Genomic DNA, 23,811 nt, shown 5'->3' on the forward strand with positions numbered 1-23,811 from the left:
TTTCAACCAACCTCTTCTCTATTTCTCTCACCACCTCCCACTCTCTCTCTATTTTCTCCTTGAGCTCCACTCTCTCTCTTCTACTCCCTCTTTTACTCTCTCTCTCTCTCTCTCTCAGCTTTCACTCCTTCGTATTATCACTCTCTCCGTATTCCACCTCCCTCATCCTCTCTCTGTCACAGTGGGAGAGCTGCAGGCAGACAGAGGCAGCATATACTAATGTTACTATATTTGACAAAACACACGCACACACACGTATTCTCCTGCCACATGCCCAACTGCGCACACATACACACACTGGAAAGACAACACTCAAGTGTACATACGTAGATAAACACACACTCACACACACACACACACTCACACACCCCCCAACGTGTGCAGGAATCACAAACATAGCGACACATAGAAGGGTTAGAGCGTGACGCCAGCAACCTAATGCCGTTGTCTCTCTTTCTGTCTCTCTCTCTCTCTCTCTCACACACACACACTCTCCCTCTCTCTCCCTCTTTTTTTCACACACACTCACGCCTCTCAGACACATACGGCAGCGCACAAGCCAGCGAGCAGGACGGCGCTGGATGTATCATTCATATAGGGAATAGATCAGAAGGAAAGGATTAACTATCTCCATCCCTCTCTCTAAGGACCTTATCCTCTATTCCCTCCTCTTGTGTTTCTAAGCTTCTCTTTACCTCATTTTTTTCCTACACAATCCCACCTTTTTCAAAATTCACTGGTGGGTTGAAGGGAAGCTGGGGGATTGCCTCAATTCAGAAAGAAGGATTATTCTTACATTATTCATATGACCAGGATCTTGAATGTATGGATTTCTTCAACTGGAGGAGTGACTGTTTTCTTTCAATGTTTTTACCTGTAAGAGATTTTTGATCATTCTTTATTTTTTCAAGGCTTTTTAATTTTTGAATTTTCGCAATATTTTTGGAGGGATGGCTCAAGGCAGAAAGCTAGAAGGCTAGTGCAGTCTGAGGTATCTGTACAGAAGGTAAGTCTGTTTGTGGTGCTAGTCCTCCTCACGCACGCACATAACCGGTGCTCATCTCAATTTACGAGTGGAATTAAAGATGTCACACAAAGTAGACTGCAGAGACAGACTTGCTTTTTTGCCAAACAAACAAATGGGCATTTTTCATGTGGCACAAATGCGCATGATGCAAGGAGGTGGTTGCTGAAAATGTCAGCCTTTATTCTGTTTCCTGGAGACATATAAATACCCAACATGCACATTCATGGGAATTTCTGCACTATTGTTTTGGGGAAAAGCTTGCAGGGGAGGGTAGTGGGAGAAGGTGAGTGCATCAGTAGTTTTCCCACACACAAATATGAGAGCATGACTTATATGTGGCTCACTCTGAGAGGAATATTCCTTGTACTTGTACTGTAATTTTTACAAATAAACGCAAAATAACAATGTCACATCTACCAAGATGTTTAAAGGAATCCTCAAAAGAAACTACATACTGTAGAGAAACATAAGGGAATATTTGAAAAACAAACAGCATCTTGCAGGACTTTGAGAGTAAATGTTGTTATATTGATATTATGGAATGGTGAGTGCAGAAGCCACAGCCATAATAAATAAGAAAGTTGCCTTTTGCTGTTTGTGTAAAATATAATAATATAATGCATATGTTGTTGCGAAAGTACGTTTAATATATTGCAAGTATTATAGGAAGTACAGAGCTAATATATCAGATGTACCATCCACATATATATTAAAATCTGCATAATGCTCAGGATTTATTTTGTAATGGACATTACAGTACACTGTAATAAAGGTGTGTCAAAACCTTTGGGGGACATGTGACCTGCAGGTCCAACTTTGGCCACCACACTAGCATTGCTGCACATCAAAGTACTACTGTTTCTCTGGGGGTTTGGTGCAGTAGACAGTAGACTAACATCCAGCACCCAGCATAACCTGATTTAACCTGATCAGACGTAAATTCAGGGTTACATCTGATAAACTAATGCCTCTATACAAGATGGCTTACAGCTATACCTCTACATTCAGTACATTTCAATTAATGTCCTCTAATCTTCCCTTTCACCTGAAATAAAGTTCATGTAAACTAGGTAGACTACATTATACAAACAAATTCAACTTAGCGTCAGTGGATTATTGCAGATTTAATGATGTTTTTTCATCACAGCTCAACACTAAACACTAGTGTTAGTTTCTATCTTTCTCATTTGACTTCTCCTCTGACCTTCACAGTATCTTATGTAAGTTTAATACCTTTGAAACCCCTGTCAGGTTCTATTACATGGTGTCCTGTTGATTCTCAGTCTGATGCCCACTGTTTGGCGTGTTGTTGTATTCACCTGCTGTAAAACACTTTTTAGATGAGCTGTGATAGAAGAGTGAATAACTTGCAACAGCTGCACTGCGATTCTGTGTTGATACGAGCGCAAGGCACCCTTCCCTATGTCCTCAAAGCTCTTGAGCCTGTCTACATTAGCTACAAATCAAAGGGAATTGTCTTAACAATGCTCAAGTAATATATGCATTGTAAGTTTATCCCAGGGAAGACAGTTATGATCACTGACTGGTTTTGTGGTTAGTGCAGTAGTTTGACATTATCTACTAATAACAAGGCTAACACATGTCATAAGACCCTGCTACTCCCAACAGGTACATTCCTGTATTTTACTGCAGCAATTACTGTGGTTCTGGTATATGGAATACATAAAGTACATTTTATAATACACAATAACAATAAAGCTAAAATCATTAAAATCAAAACGTGGTATTTAAATAAAATGTAAAAAAATCTCAGTACCAGTAAAATACCAGTACATGCCTGCATATAAACTGTGTGCTCTGCTTGTATGTGTATGTTTGTGCATCATTTGTATGTTTTGGGACACATGCACACTATGGTTGTGTTTAAGTATGCCTGCATGCCTACATGAACATGTAACTGTATAGTATCCATACATATTTTTGCACCTGTCAACGTATGTGGCTCTATTTGTCAAGCTATCGAATGTGCTTAGGTTTGTGTGTGTTATGCTGCCCCAATCTCTCTCCTCTCCTTTGTAAGAAAGCCATTAAAAATTGATTTAGGGAGCTTGGCTGCCACTCTGCGCCTTTGTTAGCAACCTGCACAGTAACACATTAACACTCCTACAGACACACACATATGCAAACACAGAAATATCAATATACAGCATACAACATGGTTTATTTTGTCACATAATTTGACATTGATGGACCCCTTAATCAAGGCCTAAATATCTGCCAACTCACAAATGCTAATGTGCGTGTGAAGAGGGAGTTAAGGGCAGCGCTGAAGGTGAATGACTGGGCTTTGTGTTTACAACTGTGATGTCACTTATTCAGCAGCCAAATGCCCACATTCAAATGTGCGTGCGCACACACATACACACACACACACACACACACACACACACACACACACACACACACACATACCTTCACACATACCTTCACACTTGAATAGCTATCCTCTTGTGTGCAGGTGGATTTTAATTTGGTAGCAAAGACAGAATTACAGATAGATTGATTAAAACTATTAATCAAGCCACAAAGGCCTGTTAAAAAAAGATTAAAAATGGAATTAAGTGGGCTAATCAGGCAAAGAGGTGCAAACAAATACTAGTTCACACACACAAACACACTCCTGTGCCAAACAGAATTTAAGATAGCCTGTAAAGATGTTGTATTTGCCCACGTTAGCTGCCTCCAATATAGTAAGGAAATAATTTATTGTTAAGCTATTTCCTGTACATTATCCAGCTGTTTATCCTCTTTAATCCACTTTGTCATAGTGAGCAATAACAGGAACGTTTGCGCTAGAAAGGGCTTCACTGGTTACAATAAATATACGTTCTTTCTATCTCTTAGTTAATGTAAACAGGATTTGTAAGCCATACAATCAACATATACTAGCAGTTCAGTATATGTATATGGTTACATATTAACACATTTTTTTAATGAAATGTAAGACTATAGAGATTTTCTTCATCTCGCTTCTTCACTATCAACAATCACTACTTTTACCAGACACATGTAGGAGAAAACACTGCCCAATCTGCTGGTGGTCTCTGCTTGTTCCCTTAGCCCACAGGTGTGTGGTTACATTTTGGAGGAAATGCATGAAGCACCCCGCAGAGTTTAAATCCAGCTTAAGTGTGAACAGGAAACAGTTAGTGCAATAGACAGAATGAAAAAACAGGATAGACAGAGAAGAGGAGCAGAGGGGGGAGGAGGTGTTACGTGATTCCTCAACATGCAAGACCACTTTGACACCCGAGTATTTACATGTGAGCGCATGAATGTGTGTGTGGGACCCCATGTGGATTGTGGCTGCCCCTATGTCCAGGTCAAAATGTTAAAAAAAGCTTTCTGTGAAGAGCCTGTCAGGCAGGCTTCCCACCAAACAACCCCCATAACATGATGGGAAGTGATGGGCATACTGTAACATCTGGCTGCAGGGGTGACCTTCTCCTACACCTCCAACGCTGTACATCATTTAAGGGACAATTTCCGCATGATGATGGAGTTTTGGCACCATGTGTATTTTTAAGTAATATTCTTTGTACATTTGAGTTGCTTAAAGGTTATTTCTGCCTTTCTCCTTTTCATCCATTTCTATAAAACAGTATAGAAAACAACCAAAAAAACAAAACAATGAGACAATCAATATTAGGCTATGAAACTCCTATAGGTTCTGTCCATCATTTTTTGATTTATAACAAGTGAATTATTTTATTTTACGCTCATAAAGTCACACATGGTTTGCTGTTTTTCCTTCCAAAATAAACATAAACAAATGCATGAATCATTTGACAAACAGCCAACAGGCACACACACACAGAGACCCTTATAATCCCACAGCTGAAATGGGAGTTAACGATTGATTTCATACAACTCGAAATTGCAGCAGAAATATTTAATTTCATTTTTATGATATTTATATAGAATTTGAATATTATGAACATACAAGAGATCTGTAAAAATAGACATACTGTAAATATTTATGTTCTGTTTTATAATGTATAGTCTAGAAATAAATTCAAACCACTGAGCAAACTTAAAAAGTAAAATTGACAATGCAATTTCCCAAATTCTGCAAGTTCCCTCTACTTCTTATCTTCTATTCTGAATATTTCAAATGAAGCACATGTGCTCATTTGAAAAAACACAACTCAAATTTCCCAGTAGAGCCTGGCTAATGTGACTTTAATCACATGCAGGAAATCCATCTGCTGAATATCCTCAGTACATGTCTCTGTTTCTTTGTCAAGGAGAGACACACAGAAGCCGAGATAGGATGAGGGAGACGGAAAGGAGAGAAAGGAATGCTGAATATTGAAAGATCAAGGTCATAAAGAAATGACAAATGACAGAAAGACAGAGGGGGAGAGGTTGGAGAGGGGAGCAGGACGTGAGAAAGCACAGTATGAGGAGAGAGTATAAAGTAAGAGATGAGAGAGCTGAGAGATTAGACAAGTGCTTTATATTTTGCTCAGTGTCTGGCAGGTACTAATAGCAATAATGATAACACAAATAGCACCACTGGGGCGTGCATACGCAATCACACACTCAACACATGCACGCCAAACACTTGGGAGCTTGTGGTGAAGAATTTTAATGTCCTCCGTGTTTACCCATTGCACTTATTTTTACCACCCCTCCCTTCCTGGCATTTCCTGTCTCGCCTATATTTCCTTTTTTTTTTAAATCTTTTCATCACTGTCACTTTTCTACACCTCCTTTCCTCGTCACCTGTCTCTCATTTAACCTAGACAGTCACAGCCTTCTCATTGTCCTCTAATCAATTTGCAGCTCATATTGACCCACTAGTAAATACCTTACTGAACAGATTGATGAGTGTTAACTTTGGAAAAGACTGTGGCTATAATCTGTCTGTCTGGGCAGAAAGGTGAACATATTTCTACCTGACTGTCTGTCTTCATCTAGATCCATCTATCATGTTTTCATCTTGCTTTAATTTCCAGTGAAATTGATGGAAAAATGAACCATGTATCAAAGAAAACCCCCCCAAAAAACGAGCAACAGTCTAATCTGATTAGTGTGATATGTCACACGCTGCTGATTGCGTTTTGATGATACTTCTACATCTCGCAGCACCACTCCACCATTTTCAAAATTACACTGATTGGCCCAGGGGGTGCTTGTCAACATCGTGCATCAGTCATGTGGTATTGAGATTTGGCGAGTTTCCTCCCATAGTAATTTTACCACTTGTAAAACCTATCTTCTCTGTAATGATTCAACAGTGACAAGAAGACTCATCTTTTTCAAAGCGTGTGTAATATTTAATTACAAAAAGAAATGGATCGCTCTCCTTTCATATTTATCCCTTTCATCAGGAGAAATGTCTGCATGTTTGCATATGTCCATCTATTCAGTTAACAGGTGTCTGCCATATTAGTACAGAAAATACAAGCCAAGTGCAAACAAGGAAAAAATAATATCCTAGGTAATCATACAGCTACATAACTACGAATAATACTAAGAACCACTCCCAAAGAAGTTCAGGTACTTCATGCACTCTCGAGGTGACATATTTGATCAGCTATATTTAATCTTTCAGCTAAAATATGAGTATGAATGTGAGCAGCACTCTATTGTCGCCTCGTTGTCTTGCTCAAGGGTAGTTTGGTCAAATGACACACAGGCAAACACAGTGACTCCTTTCATTATCTTCTTGTCATTAATTGCCTTACTTATCTCATGCTCTCTTCAATCTATAGTGTCATCTCTGTACTTATGTCATTCCTGTTTTGTGCTGCTCTCTGTGTCAGTCTCTGTGCCAGACAGTAGCAGTAGGGGGTCTGTCTGTGGGAAAGGGAAACTGATTGTGTAAACTGCCAAAGACACACACATCTATTATTTATGCCTATAAAATACCAGAAGGCTGGTTGTGATGCTTGCACATACACATACACATACACATACACATACACACATGCACACAAGCGAACATACACACAGACACTTTTAATGTATGCAAGGACGCCTTCTCACAAATGTGACACACACAACTTCCTGCTGCTTAAGCCTTCATGGCTGCCGGCGTAAATTTGTGCGTGTACATGCACGCTGGTTTGTGTAGTCTTGTAACATAAATGTGACATTGGCTCAGAATTAGAATGTATAAATGTCTGAATTTGCAAATGGGAGATAATAGCATAATTTCCTGTTTTTATGATCTATATATAGAAACAGAACTGTTTGTTGTTTGTCTCTCTCCTTCAGGTATTTCAGGTTTTCACAGTGTCTGTCCTACTGGAGGCTTCAGAGATGGCAGCTTGACATCTCCATACCCATCCCTCTAACAGAGGAAAGTCGCAGAGCTCTGTGTCATGCCTCCCCACACCCACCGTCCTGGGGGCATCGGGATGTCCCTACCCAATACTACTATCCTCTTGGTCAGACATGGTAAGTCAATAAAACAAAAAGCAGATCAAGTGAAGGGAAAAGATGAGATAAGAAGGAATAGTACTGTATTCTTTATCCTCCCGGTCTACTCTATTAAATTTCTATTGTACTTGTAACTGCACATGGAAGAAGGAACACTGTCTGTTTTGACAGCTGCTAATGTTAGCATGCCCAGCATGCTTGAATACACACAAACACCCACACACACACAACAGACACACACACACACACACACACACACACACACAGGGACGAGACACTGAGCATGCTGTGGCCATGTGCCAAGTCCCCCAGAGAAATGCCACATTACTGCTGTATGTATTAATACAGCCAGCAGACTGTAGAAGCAAAACAGAGTGGAGAGAACAAAATGGGAGAGACCTGCAGGTTATTTGTTTTCCCTACCCCCTTTTTTTCTTTCTTCCTATCTATCCCACTTTCTTTGCATCCGATTTCCTTACCTTCCTTTAATTCTTCTTGTTTTTTTGGCACATTTCTCACTTCCCCCTTCTTCCCTCTCCTCACCTGTCTCTCCTTTCCTCTTCTATTAATTTTCTACCAGCTGTACTCCTCCATGTTTCCTCCCTTTCAGCCCATAATATTTCTTTCTTTTCCACCTCATTCTTTGTGTATATCCAGTCAAGACAAAAATCCATCATCAAGTCGGGTGGCATAGCAACAGATACGACAGCTGTATGCATGCATGTGTATGGATTAGACAGTAGATTCCACACAGTTCATCAACTAACAAGCACATATTAGTATTAGTTCATTTTGGTTCATTCTTCTTCTGTTTTACATTTAATATGACACCATGCACACATGAACACATGGTGCACTCTCTGCAGGAAAAAATCCTAAAAATAGGGATCTTTGTCTTCCTGTTGGAGAGGTAGTGTTCCCGAGGTGTCTGGCAAAAACACCCACACAAACTGCTGTGTAACAACGAGAACACTAAATAACAGGGCGACACTATCTGTCAGAACCTCCACACACCCACATTGTACCTCTAAGTCAATAGATATACCTCCCTCTGGGTCACTCAGCCATCCTCTGTCTCCATCTGTACACCTTATACTTTTATCTCTCTTCACCTGTCCAGTATATTTTCTTTATATGTTCCTCCATCTCTGCATTAAATTATCCGTCCCTGTATATTTCATTAGGCTTTATCACAATAAATACTATATCAAGCCTTTTAAGAACACGAATAAATGAAAAATGTTCACTGTCAGTGAAAAAGCTCTTGCTCAGCCTTAGTGTCTCTTTGATGCAATTACTTAGCTGGCATAAATGTAATGTGCACTATCAATATTGCCAAGCAAAAAATGTCTCTGGCTCTCTCCTTTTGCTTCATCATTGTCTCTGTATGTCTCTTGCAAAGCTTGGAAGCTCTCTGATCTCTGCTATTACTCCACACATGCTGTCTTACACATTCATGCACAAACATACTGAGTCAATGGAAGATACATGTAATAGGACTAAAAACGGGGAAGCTTCCCACCAAATCAGAGCCAGCAAATACATCACGACTACTACGGCACTGGGAACCAAATCAGGATGTGTTTCCATCTGATGCTAATGAACTTCACTCAGACAGATTTCTAAAAGGTTGTGGATGTTGTTCTTTTTAAAACATTATGGCAAAAAATAAGTTTGGTTGTGTCAAATGATGTATAAATCTATTTATATATTGTTTCATGAATTTTCTTTTGCTATATTAATCAAATGTTATTGTAAATGGTAGATGTTTTTAGAATAGGTAAATAATATAATTTTTCCATGAAATATTTTTATTTTAACTTCAATTTGTTTTATCTAAGCAAACTGCAGACTAAACATTGCCTGCTGTGGTGAAAGAGAGAGAACCTTTAAAAATGGTAACTAGTTTAATGGTAACTTTAAGGGAAAACTAGCTAACAGAATGGAGGTGGAGCATATAAAATGTGAGTGACAGAAAGCATGTAACAGAGGGAGTGAAAAAAAAGACGCGCAAGTGGGAAATGGAAGAAAGGAAGAGATGAGAGATCAAAGAGGCGCAGTGAAAGAGAGAAGACAGTGAAGAAAAGAAAGGATGAAAGAGGCAAGAGAGGAGAACAGAAAGGTCTATGAGTGACACAGAGACCATATGGTGCCTCCAGGCTTCTACGTTCTCAACAGACTGTCTGATCTGACACAACACACACACATTTGCACACAAACAGGCATGGATTTATTCCTGTACACACACATAAACACGCACACACACTTTAGCTTAGCCGGTCTTATGGTGTGTATATGTGTTTATGCACCTTGTTACAGTCTCAAACAAAGCCTCCAGATTAAATGACCACATGGCTTATAATCAAAAGAGAGTGACAGAGAGAGGGGGTGAAAGTGGTTAGGATTTAGATTTGAATGGACCTAATACACCGACTGAAGGTAAAACATTTGGTTTGGCACGCCACCATAATACAGTGACTTAAGTTGTAGCATTATGGTTGGAGTCAGCTGTAATACAGTTCAGTGACCAGGGGAGTAGCACTGGGTTTGGAACAGAGCCATAAAAGGGCTATACTGCCTGTAGAAAGGTGAAAACTAACTTTTTGTCTGCCTGCCTTTAACAGCTCTCAAGCCGTTAAAGTGACTCTTTAATGAGCCAGTTTGATTTAACTCTGGTCAGTTGTGAGAGCGTAGCAGAATTCATCACTTGGTTAGTACCTGGTGGCACTTTGGAAACCTGCTGGGATACTGGGTTTGGAATGAAGCCACCGCAGTGTGACAAAGTGTGTGTGTATGTGCAGGATTAGGTTTGGAGTGGAGCCTGATCCCTTCACATAGTGTTATATGAGACTTGGAGTTAAATAGAAACTGAAATGACGGCTTGTTGGCAAGTTCCCCAAAGCATCTGGTAATGTCAGGTATGCAATCTGAGGCTATTTTAATACAATTAATAATAAGCCTGGTTTAGTCACCTTTTCAATTGCAGGGTTACTGCTCTAAGGGACAAAGTGAACATTTTGAATTTTACTTTTTATTTTTCACTTTTTTCCTTCTATTATATTCGTAACATTGATCTTTCTAGGAAGACAGAAATATCATCATCTGTCAAACCACTGTGGCTTTGACCTCTGTCCTACTTAGTGGATGGATTAAAGAATAGATCGCTGTGGTGATTTCTTGGCTACAAGTGTCACTGTACTACCTACAACTGTGCACAACACATTGGAGAAACCAACATGCAGATACCTGTGCACTCATTGCACCAGTTTATTTTCCCTTCTGTTTGACCACAGCTCATTTGGTGCAGGTACAATAAGAATGTGCCAGATCAAGCACACTGCCCACTTTCAAAGGATTCTGGCAGGGATAAATCTGGATAATCCTCTGCACCACAAACACTACCACTCCATTTCAGCACTTACAGAATGATACTGATATCGCATTACACTCAAAGCAACTCTTATCTATGATATGATGAAGCATGGCTCATTCATGACAGACAATAGCACTTTACTTAAGAAGTAATCATACAAAATGGTCCTGGATAATATAGCCATTTGAGGTGTGCTCGATTTGTCTTAGTGAATACTCCACAAGCCTCTGAAAAGGGCATCCAATTAGCAAGTGAAGAGATTTCAAGCACTGTACAATCATATCCATATATTGGAATGAGAGCTACACCATTTCTCATATAATGTGTGTACTGTATGCGTGCACTTTGGATCAATACCATCTGTCCATCCGTTCCTTCTGAGGAATGAGTGGGCATGCATTACGACCTGTTACAGATCCAAGACAAGATTTTTTCTATTCTAGTCACACTGATGAGGATGTGACATCAAAAAAAGGCAAGCGTCCTTCATTTTCTTTCCAAAATCTGAATATATTCAGCCTTTGACTGAGGCCCAGCTGAGTGGTCAATAGATAAAGATGCAACATCCATCAAAGATGTTGTTACAGTGCAGCCCACAGCTGTTATTTTATGAAGTTGGCCTCACATTGCATGCTTTACTGATAATTTGTTTTTCTTCACTTTGTTGCTATCCCTTTATCTTTCCCTCTCTTTATCTTACCTGTCACTCCCGCTAATTAATAGCTACTATCACAAAAACAATGTCATTGCATTACACACCCTCCTAAGGGCTATAATGCTGTGTGAACAAGCACTGTGTGTCACTACAAATTGATACAGATAGCATGAATTAGAGGGGCAGATCAGCCTACACATTACCCACTCACCCCTCCAAGTCAGAAAAATGATTCTGTCTTACCGATGCAGAATCTATCAGAGGGGAAATGGACAGGAGAGATAGAGACTGAGAGAGAGTAGGTGGGAGAAAAATGGAGGATGAGAGAAAGACAAGAGTAAACAGAGAGGGCCGAAAGACAGAGGGGACATAGAGAGAGATAACTGGCGGCAATCCCAAAGGCAGAAGAGGAACAAATAATGTCTAAAACTCAAGATTTCCAAAATTGGCTATGCCTCCTTTCTCCCCTACTCTCCTCTTCTCATCTCATCACTCTGTCAGCAGGAGTACAGTCTAAATCCCTACACCCTGCTCCTGCTTACCCTCAACTGATCTATGCGTGTTTCAGAGTGTGTGTGTGTTTGTGTGTGTGTGACCATGACTTCCTGTGTGTGAGTAAGCAATTATACATGGTTGTGCCTGAGAGTCAGCAAGAAAGGCTGAATGCATGAGAGAATAGTAACAACGTGCATTCATTGTTGTTGTTTTATGAATTGTAGGCTTCTTTTCTTATACCTTATTTTTTCTCCTCATCAACAGCTACAACACTTGATTGCTAAAGTAGCACACCATTATCTTATCAATTATTATTTTATATATATTTTACTGAGCCTTAGCTCCACATGAGGACAGCCATCCATCTAAAGAGAGACTGCATGAGGATAAAAACACACACACATGCACATTCACTGGCTATTTTCCATCTGCTAACTAAATAAGATCTCAAGTTACAGTGGAGATCTAACTCTAAATTACAGACACTTTTGCTATAGAAAAACTGGCAGTTCATGTAATGTAGATTATAATACATCATATATTACAACCAACAGCTCCAGCAGGCAACTGCCAATATTATAATGGTGTCAAGGAGTGATCCACTCGATGCATCAATTTGTGATGCTGAAGGGTAGCTTTAGAGGCCAAGTGGGAAGCATGTTACACTGAGATGAGAACATGTTCTATGTGACAAACTACAACTTTAAGATTATTCTCCTTATAGGTGTCTCTGATCTTGAAACAAATGGCATCACCTAACCACCACATCTCATGTAACAATCAGGGTTGTCAACGTTAACGCATTAACACACACATTAATCTAGAAATAACACGTAACACATAAATAGTCTGAAAATACTACAAAGAGAGTCATGCAAGACTCAAATTTAAACTCTCTCTTGTTGCAGCAGCAGTGTACATTTGGGCCAGACTCCATGTCCTATGTGAAAAATTAAAGACTTAAGAAGTACAGGACAGTGAGTCTGTCTCATGGAGAACAGCTGGTCTGTCTAGTAATAAGATAGCACCAAGTCTGCTGCTTGCATGGAAAACAACTTGTCCCCTGGTAAAATGCAACTGGGCTCAGTAACAGAAGTGCCTGTAGTGATGACATCATAGCTGGGTCCAGTGTCACCCAGGGGCCCCTGGATATAAACTTACAGACAGCTGAGGCCCTGGAGTTGTTAAGCAGGGTTTCCTAGGAGACACATCACATCACAGAGTCTATCACAGGGTCATCTGATACCAGTTGTTTTATCTTCTTTAGGTTTTGTGTGTATTAAGATAACAAAAAGGATAAATGACAAAATGCACGTGTCTGTCTGGAGGCGATATAATAAAAACCTTTTTACACATAGAGAAACGAAATAAGCAGGATGTATGTCGCTGTACACATACGTATGCACACAAAAATACACACATGTATCATAACAGTAAATTATCCTGTGTCAAAGATTATTTAACACTACTACACGCAGGTGTGCCAATAGCTATAAAAGAAAGCGGGGCTGTTAGAAACTTGGATATTCCAACTGAACGATAAGAAAAATACAAATATAATCTGGACCCTAAACAAACAGACTGAATATTACTAGTGAAACTAGTGAACTATTATTGAAACAGTGGTAAAATGTTACTGCTAAACCAACCATTTCTAATTGTTGAGGCCAATGCTATCCTGCATTTGCCCCAAGTATCAGCACTTTTACAGCACATATTTGAATATTCTTATAAAACATTCAAGCTGAAGTGTGTTTGCACTGACCTGAACTGCAAAGAACCACTTTAACTTATTTGGACTGAACCTTTCTATATTCCTGCAACTGTGGTTGAATATTTTCCTTATGGTTTGGCTGTGTTGAGCACTGCAGCAGAAAGGATTTGGAACAGCTAAAATAAGCCAAAACAACAACCGCCTCCTCCACGACAGCAGCTAAAACCACTCATAAATGTTGGTAGATAGGGAGGGAGTGTGGATGGGAGAGGGTGATGGGGAGGAATAATGTACAGTTTCACAGAGAAAACAGAGGAGAGAGACAGTGGTTGGGAGAGTGAGAAGTCTACTTTTGTAAAATACAGGCCAAACTGAGAGAGATGAATGGTGCACAAAGATGACCGCAATTTTAAAATTTGACATGATAGAACGGAGAAGCAGCACAATTTCTCTCTCCCCAGTTTTCTTTCACTCCATCTCAGTTGTATAACAGTGCTTCTGCCTGTGAGCCACATTGTCCTCACAAATCTCCTGCACTACTTCACCTTTTCAAACCTGTTATGAGAAATTCATAGTCACTGTGCAGCAAAATCTTTCTAGAGCTGCTGCAGTGAAAGATAGGCCTTCTGAGGTATTTCAAACTCTAAAGTAAGACAGCACAGGATACTTTAAATTCTCCCCTTTCATCCGTTTATGAAGTGAAGTTAATTTTCCCAGAGATTAGGATTTGTTGGATGGAGCAGGAAGAATAACGGATTCAGGAACAGGAGAATCTCCTCATACAGTAATCTCTCTTGTGAGGCCACAGTTTCTAATTCTGAACGTGTGGGGTTCAAATGCAAAATGGGGCAGTGTCCTGGATGGCTGGGTTCATGTTCTGTGTGGAAGATAAAGATTGTCTAGGGAAATATGGTATTTCTATTGTTGATTGAATAAGACAGGAAACATGAGGGCAGAGAGTCTGATATGTAAAGTTCCCCAGGACCTAACTATGGAACATGTCAGGTGCTTTAACTATTTGGCTACCTGAGCATTTCAACAAAGTTTTATGTAACATAGTTTCTAATGGAAACTTTCTGTGCAGGAAAAACCAGTATAAAGATTTCCAGTCAGGATTTAGAGTACATCATAGTACAGAAACAGCACTGAGGTCACTAACGATCTTCTCTTAGCGTCACCCAGCGGACTTCTCTCTATACTCGTCTTGTTAGATCTTAGTGCTGCATTCGACACTCAAGATCACAACGTTCTGTTACACAGACTGGAACATGTCATTGGGGTTAAAGGAACAGCACTAGGCTTGTTTAATCAGATAGATTCCAGTATGTGCATGTTAATGATGAGTCTTCCATGCACACAAAGTTAGTTATAGAGTTCCACAGGGTTGTGTGTCTGGGCTGATTCTTTTCACTCTTTATATGTCCCCCTTAAACTTAAAACTGTCCTTTTTTCAAAAGGTTTATAGTTAGAGATGGCTCAGGAGACTTTAATTGAATTGAATTGAATTGAATTGAATTACTGTGAGTAATCTCTAAAAAGTAATTCTCTATCCAGTTGTATTTTTACAAACTTCTTTGCTCATAATAATACACATTATCCTGGGAATGTAAGGTCAATTAAAAACTAAACTTTAAATTAAGAATAAATTCAACTACTGTTACTGTTCTACTATAGCTGAATGACTATTTGTAAATCAAGTGCTATAACTGCATTTATTTAATTCAGCATTATTCACAGATGTTATCTATTGAGGAAAAGGGTTATTTATATGCAGAAACCAGATAATTGTCTGATTTTTATAAATAAAAAACATTTGTTATAATATTTGTTAGACCACAAATACTGTATAGGCTTGAATATAAATTTATAAGAAAAACGACTGCAGTCACATTGCAACTGCAATATTAGCACAAAAAATCCCATTTGTTTCATTATTGTTCTATCCTCACTTCCATTTTGAATAACTTATCAATTATCATTAATAAAGTAAAATAGGATTTCACTAATAAGACTTCACTGTCTATATAGTGGTTAAAGTTTTAATAAATCTGTTCTCTTTGTAAATCTATTTAAATGGAAATAAAATATAATTTTAATGGGATACAGTATATAAAGACTCGTCTCATCTCTCTTTTTCAATGCACCATTACATACAGTAGTTAATATTTGAGATGCTGAGGGAAGAAAGAAATAAAGTTACTTTAAAATAATGATATGACTTTCAATATGCGATCACTCATGTCTTCTCGTATTAATCATGCACTTGTGTTTTTCTAACATGTCACGATGTGGAATAGGCCAGTAAATGGCTATTTCACAGTGTTTCATCACTTTCTTAGTGCCAGGCGGCCTGTATGTGTGACGAAAGGGAATTTAGTCTTGATTATGAGTGAGAGGAAGGGGAGAGAAAATGAGAACGAAAGCAAATGTAGAATTCAACAGATGGACTAACAGAGAGAAAATACAACAAGAGGGAGTGGGTGAGACATAGTGTGACAAAAGGCAAAGGCACACTGAGAAATAGATGCTAATAACATGCAGATGATGCAAGTGATGAAATCTGCTGGTGAAGCAAAGACTCTTGTCAGGAAGTAAAAAGTGCTGCGTTTGTGTCTGGAGTTTAGACAGAGTAGTTTTCTTAATATCATGCTTTGTTGGTGCTTAATACACAAGCACAAGCTTATGCCCACACTCACACATACACAGTGAGATAAAGCATAAGTCTTGCTGATAAGCCACTGGATGGAAACAAAGTCAGTCACTATAACGAGACACTGAGGGAATACAGAGTATTGTCGGGAGACTAAATGTGACAGAAAAAAAGAACGATAAAGAGAAGTGGGAGAGAAAGAGATTATAGAGTGGAGAAAGGGCCAGACAGACATAACGAAAGAATAACAGAGAGGCAAATGAAAATGAAAAAGAATTAATTAAAATGCCTCGATTGATAGATGCAAATAAAGACGGTACAGGAGCAAATGAATGAAATGATTTGAAGAATGAAGAATGAAAGGGGAAGCCTAAAACCAGAGAAAGAAATAGAAATAGTGAGCAGAAATTATGAAATGACTGTAGTGTGCTGGAAAACAACAAGTTGAAAATCAGACAGAGGGGATTTCCATGAGTGACACTAAAGAAAGATTGCCGTGAGATGCACTCAAACACACACAGAAAGACAAAGAAAAAGACAAAGAACACCAAACTCTCTGTTACAACTTTTATGAAAAGAGATGATTGCTGCTGCCACACAGCAGCTGGAAATACAGAGTAGGCTACACGCACACACACAGAAGAGCAAGAGAACAATTAACACAACTAGTCTGGCCATGTTCTGGGTTGTGCTGTGATCTTTCAGGCAGAATATAAATGTTTTAGTTTTTAGAGGGGAAATCATCTCTGGGACATCTAAGCAAAGACAAAACTAGTAAACTTTAATAGGACAAAACAGTGATCTGTGCAGTTTCTTAAATTTAAAAATCATAATTTCCTATGTAATTCCACAATTTACATAGCCTATATTGAAAACGCCTCTGGCCTAGTAGGGTATTTGATTAGGACTGAGCCAATGTTCCTGCCCCGTCTGTTTTTTTTACAACGCTCCTTTAAATCCTTCCCACTCTCCACAAGAATCTGGGCATCTATACAAGCCACAGTGACAGCACAGATAGTTGTGGTCTCTACTTCCTACTTCTGTTACATCTCCTCTTCTAACATACATCTATCAAAATGCACAGCAATGAACTGTCTGAATGAGTGATCTAATGAAAGAAAATTTCACAGTCACTCAGTTTGACAGGTCCGACAAGTCCGAATGACAAAGTGAGAGTTCAGGCTAATTAGAATTTCCACTTTAAACTACACCATCATTTTTGACAGTCGTATTTCTCCATTTGCTTGTATTCTTTTAACTTTCTCTCCAGTCTCTCTGTTGTACTAACCATTGAAATTATCATTCACAGGAATAACTTATAAACCACGTTTGTCTCTCTTCTTCTCTCTCAACCTGTTCACATCCTTAGCCTTCCTCTGTGCCCTCTGCCTTGTGGCAGTACTGTTGCCACCAGCCTCCTCCTGCCCCCCTCCCTGTGTCTGCTCCTCAGACAGCCTGGTGGTGGACTGCGGGGGCCGTGGTCTCTCATCCCTGCCTCCGCTGCACCTCCTGCCTCCTGGGAGCCGTTCCCTCCAGCTAGCCAACAACAAGCTTGCCTCACTGGGAGCCTCTGCCTTTGCTAACCTCTCCTCTCTGGAGGTCTGCAGTACACAGTTTCTTGTTGTCAGTGAATGTTTCTTTTGCCCAATAGTTGAACATGTTGTGGGTTGCTGTTGACGTTGTTGTGCAGCATGGCATGTGTTTTCTACACTGACCTTGCATGTTCAACCTCCCTGACGACAATTAGTACCAATAGTACTGTACAGTGAGACTGATGTTGACCAAACAGCAGGCAACCTCTGCTATCAGACTGAAAATGATTTTTTTTTAAAAGTGGTTTTCATGGTTTGTAGCCAACTTGTGCCAAGTTATATATATTGCAGCTTGCAACTAGACTGTAAAAATAATCTCACCTGTTAGAAGCTGTTTGTTATTTGCTCATCAGACATCAGACAGACCGAATTGCACGTAAACGCAGGCAGTTTCTAAAATACAAATGTGTATTGAGTGAAAACGTTTTTTCTTTTTTTTGTATTTTAGGAGATGGACCTTTCAAATAACTACCTAGATAATTTACCAGCTGGATTATTCAGAGACATGTCTAACCTGACTAGACTGACTCTGCACAACAATTCTCTAACAGTAATGGACAGAGAGCTCTTCCAGGTAAGCACTATTCAATCTACAGTTCACTAACGTGACTAGAGAGCTTTATGTCAGTTAAACTTCATATAGGATGTATGCAAAAATTATACAGTTTTTTATGCATTGAAACACAGACAAAGAACTCTTGTAAAAAACTTATAAAGTAGGCTAGATGCACAAATATAGAAATAGATGTAATCTGGAAAACTCAGTCTACCTCTACTTCTTCAATTTTCGTGGAAACAATAAAAACCAATCACAAAATGCTGGCTCCAGCATAAAAAAATAAATGCTACAAACATTAGGCTGACATGCATGTTTTTCATGCACTTCCAATCAATGCACCAAAATACTGACAGTTGACAGTGAAGCCAACATGAGCTGATACACTGACATCACTGGGCTCAACACTTACATCCAGATTTATCTGAAGCAAATTGGTATGCACAATGAACTTGTGTCATGACTGCACTTGGGAAGGTTAGCAACAAGTGGTGCTAGCTGAGTCTCAAAGACAGTGGGCATATACACACAAAAAGTTTGGGAAAAGAAGCAATAAACCACAGTACTGTAGAATATTGTGCTGTATAAGGAGATCAAAACGACACAACAAAAAAGTCTTGTTTCTACAGGGTCTGGGGGGTCTTCAGAGTCTGGATCTGTCTCTAAATGGACTGTCCTCTGTTCCTCTGGGGGTACTGGATGAGCTGCAGAGCCTCAGGTAGACACATATCTACACTGACTTTTATCAGTTTTATCCAGTGTTTCCTTACAGACCCCAGAGCAACATTAGAGAACTATCCCATTCCCAGATTTGAAACATACTAATCCTACAATGAGAAGGTGAACATCCAAAAGTCAGACAAAGAGTTAGTACTTCTGTTAGGAGAGAACAACAATATAACGAAATGGTTGCAAATCATCCTTAAAAAAGGAAATCAAATGTTTCAGAGTGGTGGAAATGACTGTAATTTAACAGCAAGAGGATGAAGGGATGGAGAAAATGGTGGATAGGACGAAGAAGATGTTAAAAAGAAAATATTACAGCAGTGTTAGATAGAGATGGTAATGGTTATGATTGCCCAGCAGTGATAATATAGTGCATGCAGTGGCTGACATTGTTAAGAGCTACTTTTTAAATCAGTGCCACAAGGGTAAATTCTTGTCTTGAGAGAAGTGGGTAAAATAAATAAATTTTATCCTAATTGTTCCATAGGTGGCTATCTTTAGCGAGTAACAGGCTTCATGGTTTGGAGAGGGCAGCGTTTGAGCCCCTTGCCAACCTACAACATCTAGAACTGGGGCACAACCCCTGGGAATGTGACTGCAACCTCCGCGATTTTAAACACTGGATGGAGTGGCTGCTGTACAGAGGTACATGTTTGATTTATGTTGCAGGAGCATAAGAGGGAAAAGAAGTCATGAAGTAGTGGGCGGAAACTAGTGGATGCTAGTCTACATCAGAGAAACACGTGGCTAGGTGTGTATTTCCATTTGTGCATCCATGAGCTTCTAACTACATAATATAACTGCACTGATGTGTGAACGCACATTACCATGCTCATTGTGCGTTTCTGTATACAGAGTGTGTTATCCATGTGTCTCTGCAGGCTGTTAGTACATCAGATAACCACAGCTGCTCTCCGCTCTCTGTTCATGTGTAAAAATTTACATTCACCTCAGTGCCTTGGGCCTCAGCTGCCACGTTAATAAAGCATCTCTTCTTTTTTCTGTTCCTTTCTCCTCTCTGTTTCTTTCTGCTCTCTTCTTTTTTTCTGTGCTCTATTCCAGCTCTACAGTTCACAGAGAAGTAGCAGAGAGCAGACACGATCATTTATTAATAATCAGAGCAGCAGAGGAAATTACAGTGTGACATTTTTTAGCTGAACATGAAATCATGGCAGCAGCTGTTAAAACGGTAGACGATGCACGATAAGTGTTTAGGAAAGTTTGACAAAGTACAGAACAAGCGTGAAAAGCTTGGTGACAGCAGCCTGTGTCGATGCCTATCTGCTTCAAACCACTTCAAGTACACAGATTTGGGATATTTGGAGAGAGAGCTGTGTTTGCAGAGGGGATTCTTTCTGTCACACGCTAAGATAATGGCATCTAGACATAATACTTTTGTCTTGTCTTTTCTATTATTCTCCTATTGTCTCATTGTTTCTGATTCTTAACATATTTGAGGGCGCAGGTCAATAGAGTTCTACACCCCTTCACACACTCCTGAGACACTATGTGTGTAGACAAACAAGACAGTATGTGACGACGAGATGGATACCCCGCCTCCTTGTCACAATTGGGAATTAGTGACTCAGATATTTCTCTCCTCCAAACACACACTCGAGCTCTGCTGAAGCTTGGCATGTCATCACATGAATTATAGAAGGGCTTAGTTGAGGCTATCTCAAACTTAGTGTAGAGTGCACAGCAAACCCTGTGTGTGTGTTAAGTGATGTATGACTCATCCTAGTGTTGGCACAACCACCCCCTCTCTGTATTTCCCTCTCTCTCAGTTAATTGGTAGTGCTTTCAGACATAAGGAGTTTAATAAATGACCTCTCCCTGTCCTGTTTCTGCCCCTTTTACTCTCTCCGTCAGGAGGGAAGGTGGATGCTGTGGAGTGTACGCTACCGAAGGATCTACGTGGAAGAGACATCCGTGGCGTTCCAGTGGAAATGTTCAACTACTGCCTCCAACTTGAAGATGAGAATGGAGGAGGTGGTGGTGAGGGTTCCCGTTCTGGACAAGGAGGTGTTCCTCCCTGCAGCAGGAGTGCTCTTAACCCCAGTGGGGTAACACCAATTTCTGACAGTGGCAACACTGCTGAGGACTCCTCATCAAACACAGCAGGTGGAGGAGGAGGAGGTGGAGGTGGAGGTGGGGAGGCTTCATCAGATTGTGTCCGAGCACGCTACCGACCCGCAAGTGTACGCCGCGCCATTGGCACGGTGGTAATTGCTGGCGTGGTGTGCGGCATTGTTTGCATTATGATGGTTGCAGCTGCAGCGTATGGCTGCATCTACGCCTCCCTGATGGCCAAATACCAGAGAGAGCTGAAGAAGAGGCAGCCACTGATGGGAGATGGAGAGGCAGACGGGGAAGATAGGGAGGAGAAACAGATTTCCTCTGTGGCTTAGAGGAGCTGGGGCAGGGCAGACTTGTCAAAGGCCGAAGGTTGGAAAGAGCAAAAATTAAAAGGGCTCAAAGAGGACAGAGATGGAAGAGCTTGCTTTATGCAAACAGACAGTTTTGGTATCTCTCCCTCTCATTCTCATACTGGCACCATTCTCCCACTTTTTGTCTTCCTTTCTTTGTCCTCCTTCTATTTTTAACCTCATCCCTCTCTGTCCCTCTCTCTCTTTGGAGCCATTTTCACTGCAGTATTTGTTACCAATCATCCATCCAATTCGCCTACCAACCACCTACTGCTGCTGTTGGCTGCTGCTGAATTTACCATTCTATTGGCCAAGAGCATAAATGGTTTTGTACTCTTTCTAGTATGAAACTTATTTAAGCCGCTACAAGAAACTCATGGTGTATGGTCAGTCAGTATTTTGTAAAACTGGATTGAATTTTCAGGGATTTATAGTGTGTATTTTGGTGATTGGACCAATATTCACAATAATTACAGAAAATTTGTGATATTAAGCAGTGTCCAGCTCTTATTTTCTTTGCATCCATTGCCTCCTCAACTTCTCCTAAGCCGGTAGTTCCTCAAAAAAAAAAAAAAAAAAAAAAAAAAAAAAAAAAAAACAGGACCCCAGGCCAGGACCCTTTGCCCTCTTCTGGTCGAAAGCTCCTCCAATTTCCTTTGGACTTCCAATTCCCAAAGAAACATTCAATGTTGGAAAGGCTGGTGGAAGTGAGAGTAAATCGAACAGTCAACACCTCTCTCCCGCTGTGTTGCAGAGAGAATACTGGGGATGGAGATTATAAGTTGACAGGAAATCGAACACAAAGTCTCCTGAGTCTCCTCTTGTCACTTCAGGCTTGTGGAATATTAAATGTAAGACAGAAAACCATTTGGATTGACACAATGATAATTTGCGGAAGGCTCAACCATTTGAAAATGTGAGGTCTGAGACTCTACCCTATCTGGACCACATCTGTTTCTCTTTGGATGTTTTCTGGACTTAACATCCCCCAGGTTTCACAGACTGAGCTGTGCATGAGATTCAGCTATACAGGGAACAAACTATTTAAATGGAAATTTAATATCCTCTACTTGTCACTTTCCTCTGAAAAAGGATTTTGCTTACTTGATGCCTGTTAAATACTTACGTATCAGTATCCAGAAAGATTAGAAAGACTGTGGTCAAACGTTCTGGTTTTACTTGGACTATTCTTCTAGGCTGGTTCAGAAATGTCTTCACAGTGTTTTTTTTTTTAATGAAGAGATTTAAATGACCACATACTTTGCTTTAAAGCAAATATTGTTTGTTCAGAGATTTTCAGAATGATTTCACCCTCAGAGGTGAAGGTTTGCTACTATGGCATGAAAAAGAACTATCTCAGAGATCACTGACTCTGTGCAAGGACTACATAAATTCATGTAAGAACTACAAACTTCAGACTCCTGCACTTTATTTTCCTAATCGGTTTCCCTCTGGCCTCCCTCTTTCTCCTCCCTTACCTCTCTTTCTTTCTAAGATGGACGATTTGCCCAGAGGGATTTTAACGAACAAGGGATTAAACAAAAGAGACGCTGCTATTTTTCCCCCGTCCTTTATCCCTTTATCTCCCCATCCATTTTTCCATCCAGTGCTATTTATGGAAGGTTTTTCACACTATCTTTAAGACTTCCACCTTATGTCTTTCCTTTTATGCATCCCTTCTCCCATATTGTTGCCCCCCCTGTGATTTTCCCAAAGGATCTGCAATATGCAATGGAAGTTCAGTCACTACGACATGAAACCCTATTCACTGCCAAAGACTCCTTCTGTTATTAACTTAGGAATCATCACTTTTTCAAATAAGTTTGATTTAGCACACTTTCAGTGTGTTCATTACATTCACAAGAAGTTAATTTGTTTGGTTGACATACTGTTGTGTTTTCATAAATCTCTTATATGCCTTTCATTGCATATTGCTCCCCCACGACAGAACTAAAAAATTTTTAATTGGCTAGAAATTATATCAACAGTGTGTTATCTTATACTTAGGTATCATGCAGATAAATATTATTATACTAGTCTTTAATATGGTGTGTTGGTCCCGAATCCCCGAAATGTTTTTAGCCATCTTCTGTATCAATTTATAACATATGTCTTTTTGTGTTTAGAATGTCTTCATTTTGTTTTAGGTTTGAAAATTTCTGTAATGTTTGTTTATTTGTTGT

The 23,811-nt window shown here is 39.8% G+C and overlaps 2 protein-coding genes across 4 annotated transcripts in view; one reads left to right on the plus strand and one right to left on the minus strand.

Moving 5' to 3' along the window:
- The window catches only part of cacna2d4a (calcium channel, voltage-dependent, alpha 2/delta subunit 4a), a 72,926-nt gene that overhangs the window by 25,911 nt on the left and 23,204 nt on the right, over window positions 1-23,811 (minus strand). The window lies entirely within an intron of this gene.
- On the plus strand, window positions 572-23,454 carry lrtm2a (leucine-rich repeats and transmembrane domains 2a). Its single transcript, XM_026363604.1, has 7 exons — window positions 572-1,006; window positions 7,274-7,456; window positions 17,695-17,924; window positions 18,366-18,491; window positions 19,103-19,191; window positions 19,687-19,844; window positions 21,072-23,454. Exons 2-7 carry the CDS (start codon window positions 7,381-7,383, stop codon window positions 21,608-21,610), a joined length of 1,218 nt encoding a protein of 405 aa, XP_026219389.1. The 5' UTR covers window positions 572-1,006; window positions 7,274-7,380; the 3' UTR covers window positions 21,611-23,454.

The sequence above is a fragment of the Anabas testudineus genome, chromosome 23 (assembly GCF_900324465.2).
Source record: "Anabas testudineus chromosome 23, fAnaTes1.2, whole genome shotgun sequence".
Classification (NCBI taxonomy): Eukaryota; Metazoa; Chordata; class Actinopteri; order Anabantiformes; family Anabantidae; genus Anabas; species Anabas testudineus.